We start from the raw sequence: 16,685 nt of genomic DNA, 5'->3' as shown, positions 1-16,685 counted from the left end.
CAGGTTGACAGACAGATCGAGAGCAGAAATGTAGAGAGAGTTAAACAGGTGAACCAAGAGACAGACAGACGGATAGATCTGTCTCTCAGTCTTCCATCTGGAAATGTATTTAAAAAAGGTCCATCCTGTGGTTGTTTCTACTTTCGTTTCCTGAGCTTGATTTCCTGTAGTGACCTCAAACGCTCGCTAAAGCTAAGAGTTCAGTTTACGACTGTCAAACTTCAGTATTTAGTCATAAAGGCAATGATTTATCTATTTCTTAAACAGCTGCTTAAACAGAATCGTCCTCCCCTCTCCCCTTTCCCCTCTCCCCTCTACCCCTCTCCTTTCTCCCCTCTCTCTCACCTCTCCCCTCTCCCCCTCTCTCTCACCCTCTCTCCTCCGTCCCCAGCCTCCATTCTCCTCCGATGACCTCGCCCCCCCTCCCCTTGTCCCCTCTCCTCCTCCCCCCCCCCCTCCCCTTGTCCCCTCTCCTCCTCCCCTCCTCTCCCCCATCCAGTAAATAGAGGTTAATAACGTGTCTTCCCTTGGATGCCTCCAATTGGTTTCCATTGACGCGGTCTATCTCTGTCCCGATAGAGAGCAGACCTCATCACCAGGGAAGAGTGTGGGGTGGGGGGGGGGGGGGGACTCACTCCCCCCCCCCCCCCCCCCCCCCACGCTCACTGCTACTAACCCCCCCTACGTCCAATAACACCCCCTTGCTCTCAAGGGGGTGTGCAAGCGACGCTGCGTGAATAGTGTGCCCACCACCATCCACACACATACATCCCCACACACACACCCGCCCGCACGCACGCACACACACCCGCCCGCACGCACGCACGCACGCACGCACGCCCGCACGCACGCACGCACGCACGCACGCACGCACGCACGCACGCACGCCCGCACGCACGCACGCACGCACGCCCGCACGCACGCACGCATATACGCACGCATGCATATACGCACACACACACGGACACAGACACATGCATGGACACACACACATGCACGCACACACATACACACACACACACACACACGCACACAAGCAAACCGACATTGCAAACAAATTTGCGATGTCACCTGTCTGTTGAGCTCATCTCATTCCCTTGGCTTCGTCTCTCTCCCTCTTTTGATGAGAGGTCAGGATAAACTGTCCATCTTCCTTTCTCACGTAACACGTCTTAATTGGCCCATTGTAAGTCCGGTCGGTCTTATCTGAGGACACAGCGGAGCCCAGGATGTTATTAAATATCGCTGCGTGTCGGCTTTTTGCACATTCCTTTAGGAAGGCAGGGAGTGGGGGTGGATTGGTTATGTGAAGGGAAGCCAAAAAACGGTAGAAATATGACGGAGAGAACGAGACAAAGGAAATGTTCAGCTGGACATGTATCAGGAGAAGTAACCTTATTAACACTTCCCTCCTTCACTCTGCCTTTAGAGAAATACGGTAATATGTGGAACTGGTCAAGGTTTTTAAACAGGTTTTCGTAAGTGCATGGTTGGCCCTAGTGGTGATGTAACCAGTAAAATGCTGCACCAGTTAATACAAAACGTTTAGTCTGCTTTCAGGTATTGGCGATTCTTATTAGACGGTTGAGATTAGACAGATTGGATCTTCACTTCACTAAAAGCGTTCTAACAGCTGTGTAGTGTGTCTATGTGTCTTTGCTAAAAGCTTTTCGTAGTTTCCACCTTATCGTAGCGCCACGCAGAGGTGGAGGTTTTGAAAGTAATCCCCAAGGCCAGCAGGCTTTTACCTGAATGCATGAGTGACACAAAGTTCAGACGTACTTTATTATAGTGATCCTCGATGACTCGCTTCTAGCATTCTAGGAAGAGAAAAAGACGGAGAGAAAGGGTTGGACGGAATGAATGAGAGGCTAATGGTAATGGGAAATAATAATGGTTTATAGCAAATGAGAGAGTGAGAGAGAGAGAGAGGGAGAGACAGAGGGACTGAGAGACGGAGAAAGAGAAAGCGAGATAGAGAGAGAGAGAGAGAGAGAGAGAGTGAATATATGGTGGTTGTGTGTATTTTGCTTCGCCAGCATTGCCCCTGGGCGATGAACGGCAGAGTCCTTGGCTGCTGACACCAAATCCTCCAGCCCTGGAAGAGGAGGAGAGAGAGAGAGAGAGAGAGAGAGAGAGAGAGAGAGAGAGAGAGAGAGAGAGAGAGAGAGAGAGAGAGAGAGAGAGAGAGAGAGAGAGGTAAGAGAACAAGACCAGATTCGTCAGTGATAATCACAATAACTAGTTTTAGTCAAATTATATCCATTTCATGCAATCATATTACAACACAAAGATGCTGTGATTTAGAAAATCACACACACACACACACACACACACACACACACACACACACACACACACACACACACACACACACACACACACACACACACACACACACACACACACACACACACACACACACACACACACACACACACACATCCAGCTGCATCTTTCATGCGCAACCTTATGCATATAAAACCCTCATCTTGTCTTCCCTCCTCATCCTCAAATTGACTTCAGACGAAGATTCCTCCTCTGGAGCTGATAAGAGCTGGAGCATGGAGGGGGGAGTTGGGGACGAGGGAGGGAGGCACAGGGGAGGAGGGAGGATGACGTGGGTGAGGGAGGAGGGAGGATGAGGTGGTTGAGGGGGGAGGGAAGGAAGGGGAGGAGGGTAGAGAGTGAGGTGAGGCTTGCAGGGAGGGAGGATGACGTGGGTGAGGGAGAAGGGAGGATGAGGTGGTTGAGGGGGGAGGGAAGGAAGGGGAGGAGGGTAGAGAGTGAGGTGAGGCTTGCAGGGAGGGAGGATGACGTGGGTGAGGGAGGAGGGAGGATGAGGTGGTTGAGGGGGGAGGGAAGGAAGGGGAGGAGGGTAGAGAGTGAGGTGAGGCTTGCAGGGAGGGAGGATGAGGTGGAGGAGGGAGGAGGGGTGGAAGGAAGGAGGGAGAGAGGGAGAGAGGGAGAGGGCAGGAGGCATGGAGGTAGGATGGAATGAAAGGAGGGAAGTGAGAAGGAGGGCAGTGAGGGCACTGAGGGCAGCGTTGGAGGGGGAGACGGAGGGGGGGAGAAAGGGAAGGAGGAGGTAGTCACGGTGACGGAGGATGGAGGGAGAACGCCACAGAGGGAGAGAAGGGATTGTCTCTGTATGGATTCCCGTAGCTGACCTTGTGTGAACAATTAGATTAGCCGCAGCCAAACCAATTAGCGTTGTTGTGGGAGAGAGCGGTGGTCGCGGCGGCCTCGTTAGCAGCCTGATATCTCCTGGAGAACCAGGAGGATGAGGAGGAGGAGGTGCTGAGGTAGCACTTTGACAGCCACTGCAGCTAAAGACACTCTCCGTACGGGCATAATCAGGAGAGGAACGGCCTTTTTAGGAGCGAGAACAAAAACATTTTTGAATGGAGTTTAAGAGACGGCCATGATGAAACTTCTCTGACTTTGTAACTTGGAGACGGATTTGGACACGATTAGTTCGGAATTAGTTCGGTTTTCAGAAGTAGACTCTCACATGCTGACTCTACTGATAAAGGGTATGACTTTGGAGGAAACAGGAAGTAACCGGCATTTAAAATAAAAGTACAAGTGAACTTACAAAATGAGTTCGATCATTTCACTGCGTTAAGGTTCGCACCGTGCCAAGACCTAAATGGATTTCCGACTCCTACTACTAAAAAAAACTCGACAAGGAACCATTTGGCTCTGAGTGCGTTCCCATTTCACAATTATGTGGATCACATCCTTCCACACTGAAACAGTACCGAGACCCACCTCAAAGAGGGAAGTGGATGACGTTTGGTTCCCCTCAGATGACCCCCGGTGTGACACACGCTGGCTCCTGGTGCAGTCACCCATCACTGTGCATCGGCCACACTCCTCCCAGGTGAAGACCCAACGCACCAGTCATTCTTTTCTCCGGGCTCAGGGGGTGGTTGTGTGTGTGTGTGTGTGTGTGTGTGTGTGTGTGTGTGTGTGTGTGTGTGTGTGTGTGTGTGTGTGTGTGTGTGTGTGTGTGTGTGTGTGTGTGTGTGTGTGTGTGTGTACGTGTGTGTGTACGTGTGTGTGTGTATGTGTGTCTGTGTGTCTTTGTGTACGTGTGTGTATGTGTGTGTGTGTGTGTGTGTGTGTGTACGTGTGTGTGTACGTGTGTGTGTGTATGTGTGTCTGTGTGTCTTTGTGTACGTGTGTGTATGTGTGTGTGTGTGTGTGTGTTTATTTATTGTTGTTTGTTTATGTTTAGTTGTGGATCCCCATTAGTTGACGCAGAAGCGGCAGAATAGTCTTCCTGGAGTCCAATTAAAATCAGAACATACAAATAATAAATCACCAATCGCATACATTCAAATACAGTAAAAGTCACAGTGACAAGATTACAGATACAAAACAACAATTGTAAATGAATAAATAAATATGTCCTGCTGTTGCAGATCTAGTACCGTATGAATAAGCATCAGAGCAGAAACCAATTTCGTTAAAGAGAGCTCTAGGAACATGAGTGGAAATGACATTCTTAATAAATATCAAGGACCTAATGGATAACCTATCAAGAACTTTAGGCCACTTCAGATCAGAATGCATCGGATTGACATTTGATCTGTAAGATCTATCAAGGGCAACTCTTGCAGCTCTGTTTTGTACAGTTTCTAGTTTGTTTAAGTCAGTCTTAGAGGCAGAGGCCCAAATTACAGAACAATAGTCGAGATGGCAATCATTTTCACGTTTCTCGTCGATGGACTGCAATGTTATCACTCTACTGTCCACCTCACTCATTGCCAATGTGTCATCTGATGGATACTCCTCACCGCTCTCAGCATCACAGCATGTCTTTGTGTATGGAGACGGTTTAACAAGGTCAGTAATCTTCTGTGAATAGGCATCTTGTTTCTGCTTCTGCCTGTAAGGCCTTACAGCCCTTATCTGTGATTTACTCATGCCATCGTAGTGATAACTATAAAGTTCTCAAGCGTACTTATCTGTTTTAGTTAGATCCAGCATACCTCTTGTAAGGTGGTTGTGGTTGGTTTGTGTGTGTGTGTGTGTGTGTGTGTGTGTGTGTATGTTGGTGGTTGTGTTTGTGTGTGTTCATGTTTGTGCATGTGGATGTGTGTGTGCATGTGTGTGTGTGTCTGTGTGTATGTTTGTGTGTGTGAGTGTCTATTGAAGATATAAGGGTGTGTGTGTCTCTATTTATTTGTGTGTGTGTCTATTGATCTGTGTGTGGGTGTATGTGTGTCTATTGGTGTGTGTGTGTGTGCGTGCGTGTGTTTGTGTGTGTCTGTGTGTGTGCGTATGTTTGTGTCTATTTATGTGTGTATGCGTGCATGTTTGCATGTGTGTGTGTGTGTCCGTTTATGTGTGTGTGAGGTGCTTGTGCCTCGTGGCCCCTGTGCCACACTCCATGATGGACAGGGCCATCGGGGCCACGTCCGGAGTACCGGCGTCATGAGAGGCCGGATGAGGACCGTGAGAGTCCATCCATCCAGCCTCGCGCCAGGGCAGCATTCTGTAGGCGATGCCCCTCCATCTGAACACTCAGCTCAAAGTGTGGCTGAAAGTACTTCAACCACAGAGCTCACTGAAGAGTATAGCAGAGAACACAACCGGCTGTGAGGCTCCTCAAGCCCGTCTATACCTCTGCCTTTATCGACCTGGAGGTATGGGAACTTTTTCTTAATGTGGAACATTAGGGGATATTTTTTCATGATATTTTTATGTGTCAAACATGTAGGAATATTGCTCTACGTCTAATAGCACCGAAACATAGGAATGGGTGTTTTGATCATGTAGCATGGAGGCTCATAACATAGTGAATAGGAATGGGTCTGTATGAGCTACATATAGCAGGCTAGTAACATGGAGAGAAGTAATGGGTCTGTATGAGCTACATATAGCATGGAGGCTAGTAACATAGCAAACAGGAGGTTTGTATGAGCTATGTATAGCAAGGAGGGTAGTAACATGGAGAAAAGTAATGGGTCGGTATGAGCTACATATACCATGGAGGCTAGCAACACAAACAATAGAAAGGGTTCTAGTATGAGATACAGGAATTATGAATGCTGTAGCCTGGCTGCTACAGCCAGAGCCAGACAGGAAAGGAATTATAATTAGGGAAGAAAATATAACAGATGTAGGAATGGGTATAGCACTAATATAACATTGAAGCTAACGCAAACACAGACAGGGATAATGAGGAAGTGCTGTAGCATTGCAGCCGGTTATTGAATGGAAATGACGCAACCCATCTGTGCTGGGGGCCCATAGTAAGTGTACAGTGGAAAAAAGTGGAAAAGTTATTTTCCTGGTCTATGATTTGATTATGACTCTGTGAACTTAAAGTGTAAAAGTGCAGAGGTGTTGCTGAAGTTGTGCATGCAACTGAGAAAAGGACTGAAACGTTGTAGAAATGTAAAGTATACAATGGAGGTACAGTATAGAATGGCATTGTTTAGTATAGAATTGTGTTGTATCGTAATGTAACATATTTGTATGTGTATCTTGAGATACAATCATGTATTTTTGATTTTTTTTTCCATCAACCGCCAGCAAAACGCGACCTTGACCTCTGAGGAAAAACAGCAACACAGTTTTGTCTTCAGGAAATATAAAAAAAATAACCAAATCTTTTTATTTTGATGTTAATACATTCTTGGACAACACCACAGAACACTTGCATGAGGGGTCACTGACCTCTCGCACAGCATTGGCACAGAAGCAGCAAGGGCAACATGGAGATACTGAGTACAAACAGTAGAAAACATACATGCTTTGTCTTTTTTTTCTGTTTTGCTTTTAAATATAGATCCATCGTTCGTAGTTCGGTTCGGTTTTTTCTTCTACTTCTTCTTGATTTTCCGCTGCGGACGGTAAAAGACTCCCAAGACCAACCGAAGCCATATTCTGCCAAGTGAGAAAAATATATCCCAACTGCCACATTTAACCCAAACGAAAAGCTTTTAAAAAACCAACAAACACAGAAAACCAACAGTGTATAGATCAGGACGGACCAGAGGAGAGGTGGTAGTTACCATGTTGTGACGAGTTCGCAGCAATCCTTTATTTTATATTCTTTTTTCTTTTTATGTTTTTTTCGGATTCAGTTTCAACATCAAACATATCAGGCATGCATTTACAACCATAACCACCATCGGGGCCCCTGGGTCGAACGGGGGGCCCGGTCTCGTCTGTTTAAACACAGTAAAGGGTCGTCTTCTCCGTCATCGTCTTCATCTTCATCATCATGGTGCACGGACAAAATACTGAAAGAATTTCTGCGTGTGAATATGAGGACGAACACACACGCACTTCAGAATGGGAGGGCGGTTTTTTACCAATTGGACAACAAACAACCGACTGGAAATGAATCAAAGGTTTAAAGGAACAGAACAGGATTAGATGGATCCTGTTTCTCTGAGCTCCTGGAATCAAAAGCTCACTGTTTGCATTTCTGTCTGTGGTTCAGTCTTAGTTTAGAGGACCAAGATGAACTTGCACAGAACGAGGGTGAGATATTACAAAGAGAGGTTTAAGTTCCAAACTTCATACTTTTATTTTGAAAACAATTTCTAACTAAACTAACCGCACAACCTTGGGAGACAGACTACCAGAAATCTTAGCTTCTCTCAAACAGAAGAATATGGCTTCAATCTAAAAAAAAAGTGCATCCGAGAAGCAAGGAAAACCAAAAAAAGAAACAACCAAAAATAGATTTATCATCATGGACATCATACTCATCATCATCGTGTTAGAAAACTGTCAACAATCAGAGAAAGGAGGCCAACACCTACGCCAGAACAGACGACACAGAGACAGAGGGGGGAAAAGGGTTGGGAAAAAACTTGCAGTTTGGAGGTACATTTAAAGATGAGAGGCTTTGGCGCCCCCGCTGGTCAAAGTCCTGTACCGCGGGTGCACTCAATCCTTCTACAGTGATGGCATGCTGAGCTGACTGCTGTATGACCTTGGCAGTGGGGATAAGCCCGTCTTGAAGTGCTCAGAGGGGGGGGGGTCCCCCTGTGATAAACCGTGGAAGGGCCTCAGTTCTCGAGCACAACCCAGGAGTGGTCTAAATCCAATGGTGCACAAACATGCTGCCTGGGCCCAACTGCCACAAAAAAGGTAACCACGCGTGTTTGAATTACACTGAGAAAATAATTGGCCTTTGTCCTTCCAACCCCAAGCTTTGATATCGTTTAGTTGTTTTGTTTTCAATGTATTCTTCTTTTTAAGTCCTACTCTTTCTTTTCGAGGCCCAATCGCACAAAGTTGACACGGTGTGGTCAAAGGAAAATTTCCCCCGGACCTTTTGCTGTAGCAGGCTGCTGATTGGCCGGGCATCCTTGAATGTGAGGTGGGCAGTGAAGCACATGAGACAGGAAACAGGAAGCCACCCTCACCGCTTTGCTTGGGGTCAACTTTCGTGGTGGTGATGGTAGCGACTGTTTTCGTCACTTTGTTTTCCATCTATCTCTTCTCCATCAAGCTCTCTCTCTCGCTCTCTCTCCCCTCTCCCTTTATGTCGCTCGGTCTCTCTGTCTGATGGAAGGACGCTGTCAGATCGCAAGGTCGTTGTAGCTCACGTATGTTTTCTTTGCAGCTGGACCTGAAGAAATAGAATGAGAAAACAGTCAATGGCCGAGTCACCGTTCTAATGCTGCGCAGCCTGATGAGAGAGATGGAAATTATTATGGATGAACAACTGCCATATCTCGGACATGATACTTTGTCTGTTTTTCTGTCTCTAGTTCTTGAAGCATCGACTGTGCGTCTCTCAAACCCCAACTAGCCTCAATCGACCGAAATCTTTGCTGAAAGAACTAATCAATTACCATGTAAGTTCCTTTATATATTCCTGCTGAATTAAAGAGTAGCGACGTTTAATACTGAGAGAGGGAAAGTTTGGGTGGTCCTAACGAATATGACACTTATCGACTAAAGATCTAAATTATTTCCACTATTTTAGAGCTTAGGCCCTCAGTTGAATTCAAACATCAGAGTCAGAATATAAAAAAATCAAAGTTTCCAGTTCTTGAACGGTTCCTGCCTTAGCATCACTTCAAACTTCAAACTTTGAGAGTCAAAGAATGAATACGCACATCGGGAGGTTCAAGAGTTCTTCAAATATTTTGTCGGAGGAGGATAGATAGAAAAATCTCGGTTCCTCCTCGGCTTTCTACCCCCGTTGTGTGCTTGGGGCAGAACCTCCGCCATCCATCACGGCGCAGAGATAAAGAAACTAAGGTGACATATTGTGCGTATATTAAAGGGCCGACGCTGTCATTGAACCTCCCTGACATCTACATAATGGCGGCTTATTCACACAGGAAGCAGTCAATGACATCAGGCTCGCGAGGCTCCGCTATTACCATGGTTACAGTGACAGGTGTGCATTAAAGCTCATTGTGCGTTCGCGCGGCAGGGCCGAGGAGAAATTATACATAATGCATTTCTGACCCTTTATTCTCGCACTGATGGAGGGCCCCCTTCAGAAGTGAATTAGAGGGGATCCTGGTTAGGAAAGGTGTTTTTTCTGGCCCAGGGTGATTAAGGGTGGTCACTTACACATGTGCTACCGCTGTTACATTGAGTATTCAGCCTGATTTATTGAACAGGCTTGATAACCTGCAGTGGAACAGCACGAGCCGCAGTTATTCTTGATTTTCTTCGCTCAGAATCAACCCAGGCAATCAGTTATTGAAGACTATGTAGGTGATTTTTTCTTATGGGAAATAATGACTGTGGAAGGGACTCAAGGTAACACAGTTTACTCTAGATTTGTGTGTGAAATGAATATTTAATCCTTTCAAATGTAATTGTGTATTCCCCAGTTTAAAGGAATACAACTAGAAGTCAAAATAGGAACATTCTCCGTAAGACGATCGAACAGACACGTCTTCTATCCATTCTCTAGCGGTCGCCTTTCTTCCCGAGAGAAGGTAGCAATCAGAGGTTTGCAAGAAGTCTTCAAAAGAGCTGTGTGGCGCTTCACAGAGAGACGCTTTACTCACATCTTTGTTGTGGCGGGAATTGGCTTTTTTGTCATGAAGAAAGGCAAGAAGGTATTATGAGGAATAAAGAAAAGATCCTGGCTTTCTGCAGAGAGTGAGTGGCTGAGCGGCCAGACGGATCGGTCCAGATATGAGGCTTTATTTGGGGGGAGAGGTTAGGTGCACGCAGAAGGGGTTCCATGGGGAAGGACAGACATGCATGGGGAGAGAGCCAGGCAACAGATGGAGTCCTGCTGTCGGATACAGGGGATTCAATGCGGGATAAGTCTAGTAATTGCCTTGGAGGTGAGAGGGATACAGTTGTATGATACCAGGTGAGGGGGGGAAGAGGGGGGTGGCGAGGTGGTTTCTGACAGCGAGGAACAGATGGAAAATCCACCGTCTTGACAAGTCATCAAATGAGGAATTGAAAGAGAAAAATCGTGTTTTCAAGGAAAAACAGGAATCTCAATTGGGGGTGAGAAAAGCTCAATGTTTGTATGCTTGTTTTGGATCAAGCAGGAGATCGACTAGAAATAAAATTGTCTTCCCGCCATGACAGATTCTTTCTTATTGAATGACCTATTTCGTTCAATGCAAGGCAGAATTTGCTCCTCTTGAAAAGGTTTTTTTTCCCCCAGTCCAATACTAAGTTAATACATCAACCGCCTCTTTCTGAAAACGGTCGGGCGAAATTCCCGATCTCAGTCAAAGAGCGGGAACGCCAATTCTCTGAGAAAATGAAGGAGATGGAACAGAAACCGTAGGAGGAGAAAGACAGCTGAACAAGGAACAGGGGGAGAGAGGGGGAGGAGAGAGGGAGGCAGAGCCAGGGAGGTGTGGAGGGGAAGAGAGGAGGCTCCGTTGGCTCAGACCAACAGATGGCCCTCAAGCTCAGCTGGGAACCGGCCTGGGACCCACTGAGACTGGAGCCCACTGATTGATGCATTATGACTATCCACCAGCCAGCCAGGAATACCAGATAGGATACAGCGGAGTCTCTCCCTCTATGTACACCCACTCCCTCGCTCGTTCTCCCTCCCCGTCTCTCGTGTGTACTCCTACAAACTCGCTTTTTCTCGTTCCTAGTCTCTCTCTCTCTCTCTGTCTCTCATGTCTACCATCTCCCCTCTCTATTCACACCGTCTTTCTCCCTCAATGTCTCTAAACTCTCTCCCAACTGTCTTCACCTGTCTCCCCCTTTTCCTCTATATCCATCTCTACAACCTTTCTTCCCTCTTTCTTCCCCCTCTCTCTCATCACTATTCGCTCTCTCTCTCTCTCATTAGTCGCCGTCCGATTCTGTTCCCCGCGTCGTCTCTCGTCAATCCGTCTCCATTACGCCTCTCTTTCTCCCCCTAATGCTCATCCCTTTCTGCAGTCTCTCCTCGCGCTCTATCGCTCACTTTCTCTCCAACACTCACCCCTTAACGCTTGCTGCCTCCTTCTCTTTCTCTCACCTTCCAATTCCATTCATCTGAGTCCCTAACTCTCTTTCTCAACCCCACTACACTACTGTCTCCCTCTCTCTGCCCAACCCTTTCTCTCTCTAATTCTCTCTTGGTTGCATTCCTCTCTTCCTCTAGCTCCCCCTTTCTCCCTTTATCTATCAATATCTATCTCTATCTCCCTCAACTGTGTTGTTGTTGTTTTTTTCTCTCTCTCTCTCTCTCTCTCTCTCTCTCTCTCTCTCTCTCTCTCTCTCTCTCTCTCTCTCTCTCTCTCTCTCTCTCTCTCTCTCTCTCTCTCTCGTTCTGCAGTCAGCCCAGCAGCTGTGTATGATCTGACCTCCAGGGGTAGCCGTGGTACTGGAGCTGAAGGTGGGGGGGGGTGATGCAGGGCTGGTGGGGTCAGACATATAGTAACAGTGGGCTCTGGTAACAGCCTGCGTGGGCCACCACAGGGATGCAGTATATCTGCCACTCAAACTGATTGCCATGTTCTGCTGTCCCCTCTCTGTCTTTCCATGCTCATCTTAAAGTTACGAGTCAATCGAGAAGGTGGCGGGGAGGAGATCCACAGGTCCTGGAGCATTCCACCTGTGTGCTCTCTCTCTCTCTCTCTCTCTCTCTCTCTCTCTCTCTCTCTCTCTCTCTCTCTCTCTCTCTCTCTCTCTCTCTCTCTCTCTCTCTCTCTCTCTCTCTGTGCCTCCTTCCTCTTCCCTCTCTGGCCTTTCTGTATTCACTATGTATTATTTTTCCTTCTCATTCTCTACCTTTCTATTCACTCCATAACTACACCTCTTAACCATTCTTTCTCACTCCATGCACTGCATATTCTCTGTCTCTGTCTCTCTGTCTCTGTCTCTGTCTCTGTCTCTGTCTCTGTCTCTGTCTCTGTCTCTGTCTCTGTCTCTGTCTCTGTCTCTGTCCTCTCTGTCTCTCTGTCTCTCTGTCTCTCTCTCTCTCTCTCTCTCTCTCTCTCTCTCTCTCTCTCTCTCTCTCTCTCTCTCTCTCTCTCTCTCTCTCTCTCTCTCTCTCTCTCTCTCTCTCTCTCTCTCTCTCTCTCTCTCTCTCTCTCTCTCTCTCTCTCTCTCTCTCTCTCTCTCTCTCTCTCTCATTGAACAGGAAGAGGAAATGGATCAAGGAGTCAGGGGAGGAAAGCAGTAGTAGAAGGTGAATGTCCTCTTACCTCTGATACATTATGAAATTAGCCTGTCAGGGGGAAGAACACATGAGCTTAGTTGAGATTCCCCTCACAGGACCAACAAGAAACCCCCGCCCCCCAACACACACATACATTGCCCCTCCATTTGACCTATAGGCATGAGCATTATTATCTATAGATTATGTATAGAACAGATTTAAACATTCTGTTGCTGTGGTGTCTTGTGTGCGAGTGTGGTGCGTCTTAGTACCATTTCCCATTCGATGAAATCCAATTAGACGTGCCAGAAACTGATTTGTGGGCCCTCACATTGTCAGATAAAGTTTGTTTGGGAAACAGTTGACAAATCCTTGAAACTTTCTGAGCAGTTTTCCCATAAATAAAGACGTTTCGACATTGCTTTTGATGAATAAGGGAACAAAGTGATACATACAGTCAGTTACCCTAACAGTAAGATGTATTAACGGTTGTGCAGGCGGCTGTATATATGCCGGTGCAGAAGAAACTAAAAAAATACTGCGGCAAAAACAGCTGGAGGCAAACACATGGGCAGCTTTCTGCTGGGACTTTATGGATGTGGTGATAAATAAACCACAGCTAATGTACGTTATTGAAACACTGCTCTCTGAGTGGGACTGGGCTGTATGACAACAGTGATATATTGTTGAATATCACCCCACGCTATTCCACTAGCTAGCATTTCATACATATGGTGTATAAGTCAAGCTGAAGTTTACAACCTCGACTATATTAAAACGGCATTTTGGTGTGTCATATAAAAGGTGTCAAGTTCTGAAAATGTGATTTATGTTATTTAATTCATGTTTATTTAGTTTCACATTGATGTGTTCAATGTACGATAGTAGTAGAATTGGAATATAATGTAATAATGTACTACGTACGAATCCAGTGTGTACTTTGCCCAAAGTACTACTGAATTGCAATGTTTCCAACTGCAGTCCATGCAATTCATGGCAGGTTTAAGAGCGTACTCTTAAACCGAGCCCAGTCAGAAAACACAAACCCTGTGTTAAGCAACATGTGTTAGCTACGCACATGCAAGCATGCAGGGGTTTGTTTTAAAGTTGTCACAAGACATCATATTCAATCTGCATTTTTTACGTTTAATATAAGATTTCAACATTGCTATTATGCGATCTCTCCTCTCAGTTCCTGTAATTGACTCTAGGAGAACAAGAAGCAGTTGGTGCAAAAGTTAGCATTTTCCCACATAGCACTATTTCAGCAGCCATTCACATTTGAATTCAATGAATCAAAGAAGTCCAAATAACTGAAATACTTTTGAAACTACTGCATAACTCGGCAACGTTTCCAGTTAAAGGGGAACAGTCTCACCAAATGCCAAACGCTTCAAGAAACGACGTCGGGCCTTGCGAGCCGAGGAGCTAGAAGCAATAACCTCGACTGTTTTACAGATCAACCGGGCGAAGCGGCAGTTCTCCTTTAACAAAGAATCAGCGCCTTCCTTGAACTGAACCCAACACAAACCTAACCCAGCAAGACAAATCAAGACACTCTCCTTTCTTTCTTTCTTTCTTTCTTTCTTGTTTTCATCCAATCTATACATTTCCTTTCTTATTAAAGGTCCCATGTTATTCCACCAGGCGTGAGTCTGATTAGCTGTTACAAGCCGGTTTGAAGTTCTGCTTCTTCTGACATCACAAGTGGGCGTGTCCCCCTAAATGTATGACAGATAGATGCAGTCCACTTGGTAGGCTGGTAGACTGATCTATCCAGCACACACCTAGGTGGACACGCCCACTTGTGATGTCACTAGAGGCAGATTTTTTAAACGGCTTGTTATCCCCATCACACTCACACCTGGTGGTATAATATGGGACCTTTAATCGAACAAAAAAAATGCATGAGCAGTAACAGTCAATCTTTGTTCAGACACATGCAAAAAAATATTATTCATATATCTATAATATATTCAATAATATTGCAGTGCGGCGGCCGTCTCGCTGAGCCACTCACTGTTGGGGTCGGCGTTGTCACACAGCTCCGTCTTGGCCTCGCCGTTGGGCCGGTCGCTGGCCTTGTGGGAGAGGCGGGAGGACATGGTGGGCGGCGGTGGCCACGGCCTTGAAGGAGCGCTTCCTCTTCTGCACGTTGAGCTCCGGGGTGCAGCAGGATCACGTACACCTTGGGCATGTAGAGCATGCCGAGCGCCACCGAGGCACTCAGGTTCATGGAGATGGTCAGCGTGGTGGTCTGGATGTACAGCTGGGGAGGGGGGGGGGGGGGGGGGGGGGGGGGGGAGGGGAGGAGATAGGGTGAGCTTCAGCAGGGAAGGGATGGTCATTCACAAGACACACCCTTGTATGTGTTTGTGTGTGTGTGTGTGTGTGTGTGTGTGTGTATGTTTGTGTGTGTGTTTGTGTTTGTTTTATATGTATGAGTGGGTGTGTGTGCGTGGGTGTTTGTGTGTGTGTGTGTGTGTGTGTGTGTGTGTGTGTGTGTGTGTGTGTGTGTGTGTGTGTGGTTTTTTGTAAGTAGTACATTTAAGCATTGACATATTTTTGTTATCTTCTCATTTGGCAGACCATTTTATCCCAAAGCTCCTTGAATTACGAAGATTCAATCATTAAGGAGTTGCCCAACTTCAAACTGTGGAGATCGTACCCAAAACCTTTTGGCTGGGAATCAAACACCGTAATTACTCCATTCTCTTTTCACCCTAACAATGTTTTCGGGCTTCTTGAATTTCATGGAACATGGTGACAAAAAAAAATACATTTTGAGACATCGTGATCATCTCAAATGATTGGCTGTTTAAGTTAGGTGGAAGATGATCGCTTTCCAGTCATTAGATCAAAAATTATCAAAGTGTTCTCGACTTGCCTCTGAAAACCTGTAAAAACAGCCAGGTCCTGTTCAAACCTTAATGAACTGTATAAGCATCATTAAACCACAGAACTGGACAGAAATTAATGGCACAAAAAAAAAAGTTTGAGAGCAGTAGAACTGCACCATTAATATACCTAAAACGCTGAGGCACTTAGTTTCATGGCAGGAGACGGTGGGAGAATTAACTTTGCTATGCGTCTCACCCTACACCTTCCTTATTGCACCCTAACTACGGATGAAATCCTTTTCAACACCAATCCCTGGAGCTGGGTTTATGCGTTCGCCGGCTGTACGTTGCTTCGCTTAACATCGGCTGGTGAGTGTGTTACATTCAACTCCAGGAGGTGCTTTGAGATGCAGCAGTAAAAAATGAACAACTGTGGCTGGCCAGCCATTAGAGGACCACCTATTGAACTGGTGGTAATAGACCTTATAAATCCAACAGCCGGGGTACGCTGTACCCCCGGAGCCAGGAGCCCGCTGTACCCGCCAGAGTAGACACACCGGAAGCCTTGCAAGATAGAACCATGTGTGTGTGTGTGTGTGTGTGTGTGTGAGAGTGTGCGTGTGTGTGTGTGTGTGTGTGCGCAGCTGCGTGTTTGAATGTAAGCATGTGTATGCATCAACATGTTTGTGTGCGTGTGTGTGGATTCAATTATATGTATCTGTATGCATGAGTTGATATGTATGGATGTGTAAGTGTGTGTATGTGTGTGTGTGTATCTACCAGTATCTGAGTGTATGCATGTATTGATATGTATGTGTGAGTGTGTGTGTGTGTCTGTATGTGCGTTTGGTGTGTGTGTGTGTGTGTGTGTGTGTGTGTGAGTGATTGTGTGTGTGTGCGTGTTTCTGTTAGTGCGTTTGTGTGTGTGTGTGCGTGTGTCTGTTAGTGTGTGTGTGTGTGTGTGTGTGTGTCTTTATGTATCTACATGTACCTGTGGGCATGTGTATGTGTGTGGGCAGGTCAGGGATCCCTGACACTATGGGCAGATGCTGCTGTTGAAGTAGTTTTCATGTATGCTGCCGTTCTCTGGAGCAGCGAACTCTCCGTCCCGCAGGACGGAGTCGGCACGCGGCTGGACCTCGCGCCATGAATCTTTAATGGGGCCGCGAGTGCGTGTTTGTGAGGGTGTGTGTAGCGGTGTGTGTGGGTGTGTGTGTTTGTGCGAGTGTATTATAGTGTGTGTATGTTTGCGTGTGTGTGCACACGCGTGC

General features: G+C 46.5%; 1 protein-coding gene across 1 annotated transcript in view; it reads right to left on the bottom strand.

Moving 5' to 3' along the window:
* Positions 1–6,606: 6,606 nt before the first annotated feature.
* The window catches only part of LOC132470917 (metabotropic glutamate receptor 7), a 42,034-nt gene continuing 31,955 nt past the window's right edge, over positions 6,607–16,685 (bottom strand). Inside the window, 4 exon segments of the mRNA XM_060069849.1 lie at positions 6,607–8,605; positions 14,595–14,682; positions 14,684–14,740; positions 14,742–14,843. Of these exon segments, the coding sequence (XP_059925832.1) occupies positions 8,556–8,605; positions 14,595–14,682; positions 14,684–14,740; positions 14,742–14,843 (297 nt within the window). The 3' untranslated portion in view covers positions 6,607–8,555.

The sequence above is a fragment of the Gadus macrocephalus genome, chromosome 13 (assembly GCF_031168955.1).
Source record: "Gadus macrocephalus chromosome 13, ASM3116895v1".
Classification (NCBI taxonomy): domain Eukaryota; kingdom Metazoa; phylum Chordata; class Actinopteri; order Gadiformes; family Gadidae; genus Gadus; species Gadus macrocephalus.
The sequence above is the reverse complement of the archived record's forward strand: the minus strand, read 5'-3'. Positions and strand labels throughout refer to the sequence as shown.